General features: G+C 66.1%; 2 protein-coding genes across 2 annotated transcripts in view; both read right to left on the reverse strand.

The window, feature by feature from the left end:
• Positions 1-2,256, reverse strand: part of LOC108510169 — a 12,670-nt gene extending 10,414 nt beyond the window's left edge. The window contains exons 1-2 of the mRNA XM_017839855.1: positions 2,210-2,256; positions 1,830-1,966 (exon numbers count right to left, since the gene is read on the reverse strand). Coding sequence (XP_017695344.1) covers positions 1,830-1,966; positions 2,210-2,256 — 184 coding nt within the window. The remainder of the gene's footprint in view (positions 1-1,829; positions 1,967-2,209) is intronic.
• A 643-nt stretch (positions 2,257-2,899) lies between these two features.
• LOC108510170 (proproteinase E-like) overlaps positions 2,900-4,463 on the reverse strand; it is a gene marked incomplete at its 5' end in the record, with an annotated part of 3,409 nt that continues 1,845 nt past the window's right edge. The window contains 3 exons of the mRNA XM_017839856.1: positions 2,900-2,986; positions 3,832-3,984; positions 4,159-4,304. Of these exons, the coding sequence (XP_017695345.1) occupies positions 2,969-2,986; positions 3,832-3,984; positions 4,159-4,304 (317 nt within the window). The remainder of the gene's footprint in view (positions 2,987-3,831; positions 3,985-4,158; positions 4,305-4,463) is intronic.

Genomic DNA, 4,463 nt, shown 5'->3' on the forward strand with positions numbered 1-4,463 from the left:
AGGGCACCCATCCCACACCCAGGGCACCCATCCCACACTCCAGCACCCATCCCACACCCAGGGCACCCATCCCACACCCAGGGCACCCATCCCACACTCCAGCACCCATCCCACACCCAGGGCACCCATCCCACACTCCAGCACCCACCCCACACCCAGGGCACCCATCCCACACTCCAGCACCCACCCCACACTCGTGGCTGGGCTCGCACAGCCCATCCCAGGATTGCACCACCCACGTCACGCTCACAGCACTCACATCCAGCTCACAGCACCCATATCCAGCTCACAGCACCCACATTCAGCTCACAGCACCCATACCAGGCTCACAGCACCCACATCATGCTTTGTATCACCCAGGGCAGTCTCACACACCCATCGCACACTCCAACACCCATCCCATGCCCACAGCACCAATCCCACACTCAGGGCACCCATCCCATGCCCACAGCACCCATCCCACACTCACACACCCACCCCACACTCCAGCACCCGTGCCAGGCTCTCACCACCCCTGCCACGCTCACAGGACATGTGCCAGGTCTGTACCACCCGTATCAGTCCCACAGCACCCGTGCCACGCTCATGGGACCCACAGCAGGCTCACAGCACCCACACCAATCCTGTGACACCCACATCAGTGCCATGGCACCCACACCAGCCCCCTGGCACTGCCACACCCCTGCCCCTGCCCCTGCTGCCACCCAGGGGTGTCCTCACCCAGCAGGCATCACCACCCAGTGCCGGCCCATCACCAGTCCCACTGGTGGCACCGAGGGGGTCACAGCTGGTGTCCCCCGTGCTGGGTGTCACCCCTGTCCCACTCCCGACCCCCGTGCTGGGTGTCACCCCTGTCCCACTCCCGACCCCCGTGCTGGGTGTCACCCATCGGGGCTCTGCTGGGTGGCCCCAGCCCGTGCAAAGGGTGTCCCGAGGTCGGGGGGTCTCGGCTCCCCCTGCCCGGAGCGAAGGGGCACGAGAGCGCCCGAGGGGCTGGGGGGGAGGCCCGGGGGGGCCGGGGCGGGCACCGGGGCCACCGCCGGGGGACAAAGGTCCGCGGGGACACTGTGACAAGGGGCCCATAAACTTATACAGCCCCGGGCAGGAATTTTCCACCCGGATCCCGCCGGGAATCGGGGGGTGCTGCGGCACCCACGGCCACCCGGCGGGGGGGGGACCCCAGGGTGCCCTGTCAGGGGGTCCCGGCATGCTGAGCAGGGTGGGGGGCCATGGGGTGCCCCGTGGGGGGGCCCTGGGGTGCTGGGTGGCATTGCAGGTCCCGGGGTGCCCTGTGGGGAGGTCCCGGAATGCTGGGAGAGGTTCGGGGCCCTGGGGTGCCCCATCAGGGGGTCCCGGGGTGCTGAGCAGGGTGGGGGAGATTTGAGGTGCCCCATCGGGGAGTCCCGGAATGCTGGGGGGGGTTGGGGAGTCCCGGGGTGCTGGGCGGGGTTGGGGGTCCCTGGGTTGCCCTGTCAGGGGGTCCCGGGGTGCTGGGCGGGGTTGGGGGTCCACGGGGTGCCCCATGGGGGAGTTCCAGAATGCTGGGAGAGGTTGGGGGTCCCTGGGTTGCCCTGTCAGGGGGTCCCGGGGTCCTAGGCGGGGTTGGGGGTCCACGGGGTGCCCCATGGGGGAGTTCCGGAATGCTGGGAGAGGTTTGGGGCCCTGGGGTGCCCCATCAGGGGGTCCCGGGGTGCTGAGCAAGGTGGGGGAGATCTGAGGTGCCCCACCTGGAGGTCCCGGAATGCTGGGGGGGGTTGGGGGTCCCTGGGTGCCCCGTGGGGGGTCCCTGGGGTGCTGGGCAGGGTGGGGGTCCCTGGGGTGCCGGTCACGGCGGGGTTGCCGCTCAAAGGGCTCTTTGTTCTCGGTCACGCGCCGGTGGTGGCGGTTGCGGAGCGACGGGAGGGACACGGGCACGGGCACCCGGCCCGGGGGCACCCGAGGGGGCCACACCGGGGCCTGGGGGCACCTCGGGGAGGGGCACAACCCCGGGGGGGGAGAGGACGTCACCGATGCCCATCACCGTGGCGTCGGGGCACGTGGGGGAGGCCCGTCCCTGTGTCCTCAGGGCACCCACGGCCGAGGCATCCGCGTGTCCTGGCGTGCCTCTGGCACCAGGGTGGCCGTGCCCGTGGCTTCAGGACACCTCGGAGTGCTTGTCCCTGTGGTGTCTGTGTGTCTGAGGGTGCCCATTCCTGTGGCATCTGGGTACCTGTAGGTGCCCACCCCTGTGGTGTCTGGGTGTCTCTGGGTGCCCATCCCTGTGGCATCAGGGCTGCACAGGGTAAACCATCCCTGTGATATCTGTGTGTCTGAGGGTGCCCATCCCTGTGGTGTCGTGATTGTGCAGGTTAAACCACCCCTGTGGCACCTCGGTGCCCAACCCTGTGGTGTCTGGGCACCCCTCAGTGTCTATCCCCACGGTGTCTGTGTGTCTGAGGATGCCCATCCCCGTGGCATCTTGGTTGTGCAGGTTAAACCATCCCCACGGCATCTGGGTACCCATCCCTGTGACACCATGGTGTCTCTGGCTGCCCATCCCTGTGGCATCTGGGCTGCACAGGGTAAACCATCCCTGTGGTGTCCGGGTGTCTGAGGGTGCCCATCCCTGTGGCATTGTGGCTGTGTAGGTTAAACCATCCCTGTGGCACCTGGGTACCCATCCCTTTGGTGTCTGGGTGTCTCTGGGTGCCCATCTCAGTGACATCGTGACCGTGTAGGTTAAACCACCCCTGTGGCACCTGGGTGCCCACCCCTGTGGTGTCTGGGCACCTCTCAGTGTCTCTTTCCACTCTGTCTGGGTGTCCGTGAGTGCCCATCCCCGAGGTATCCGGGCACCTCTGGGTGTTCCCAGTGCCATCCCCTGCCAGCAGTGCCCGCCCAGCACAGGACAGGCGGTGCAGGGTGTAATGGTTGTGGTTTATTTGCCCGGTGCCAGGTCGGGGGGTCAGTGACGATGACGCTGCCACGCTCAGTTGTCACTTATGGTCTGCAAGGGAGAGGCTGCTCAGGGTGGGGAACCCAACACCACCCTGGCACCCCTGTACCCTGACACACTGGCACCCCTGTACCCTGATACCCCAACACCCTGATACCCTGACACCCCAAAATCCTCATACCCCGACACACCGGCACCCTGACACCCCAACACCCCAATATCCCAACACCCTGACACCCCAATACTCCAACACCTTGGCACCTCTGCACCTCGACACCCTGGCATCCCAACACCCTGATACCCCAACACTCTGGCACCTCTGTACCCCAACACCCTTTTATCCCAACACTCTAACACCCTGGCACCCCAATACCCCAACACCCTGGCATCCCTGTACCCTGACACCCTGGCACCCTGGCACCCCAACACCCAGACACCTCAACACCCAGACACCCCAACACCCTGGCACCCCAACCCTCCAGCACTATGGCACCCAGCACCCTGGCACCCCGATAACCTGGTACCCCTTGCCTTGGCACCCCCAGTGCCCATCCCAGCATCCCAGAATCCTGGCACACTGACACCATGGCACCCTGGCACCCCAGTTCCCTGGCCCCCCAGAACCCAGTACCCTGGTACTCTGGCACCCCATGGCCCTGGTACCACGGTACCCTGACCCTCCCCTGGTCCCCACAGCCCTGGTACCCCGGCACCCCAGAGCTCTTTGTCCCCAGCTCCATGATGCCCAAGCACTCCAGTGCTGGAGCACCCTGGTACCCTGGTATCCCAGTTCCCTGGCACTCCCACACCCTGCTATCCCAATTCCCTGGCATTCTGCCATCCCAGTTCCCTGTCCCCCTGGCAGCCCAGTCCCTGGCAGGTGCCCCCGTGCCCACCTGTGCGATCCAGTCCTCGAAGGCGGACACTCGGGTGAACACCGTGGGCTTTTTCTCGGCGTTGCAGCCCAGGGAAGACACGAAGCTGGCGATGCCATGGACCTCCCACGTGCCATCCTCAGCCTGGCAGTTCAGGGGGCCCCCCGAGTCGCCCTGGGGTGCAGAGGGTGAGATCAGCACCAGGGGGGTCCCGGGCTGTCCCCCACACCTCGCCATGCCATTCCATGCTGTGCCATCCTATCCCATCCCATCCTATCCCATCCCATGCCATCCCATCCCATCCCATCCCATCCATCCCATCCCATCCCATCCCATGCAGGTACCCACATTGCATCCGGACTTCTCGGCGCCGCCGGCACAGATCATGGTGTCGCGGATGGCCAGGGGCCCCCACCAGTCGAGTTGGGTGCAGTGCTCGTGGTCCACCACCGGCAGCTCCGCCTGCTGCAGCTTGTCCGGCAGCGGCCCCCCGGCTGGGGGTGACACCATCAGGGGATCCATCCACGTCCATCCGTCCGTCCATCCAACATCCAACATCCATCCATCCAACATCCATCCATCCATCCACCCATCCACCCACCCATCCATCCATCCACCCATCCATCCATCCATCCAACATCCATCCATCCATC

This window comes from Lepidothrix coronata, unplaced genomic scaffold (genome assembly GCF_001604755.1).
Source record: "Lepidothrix coronata isolate B3197 unplaced genomic scaffold, Lepidothrix_coronata-1.0 Scaffold517, whole genome shotgun sequence".
Lineage (NCBI taxonomy): Eukaryota > Metazoa > Chordata > Aves > Passeriformes > Pipridae > Lepidothrix > Lepidothrix coronata.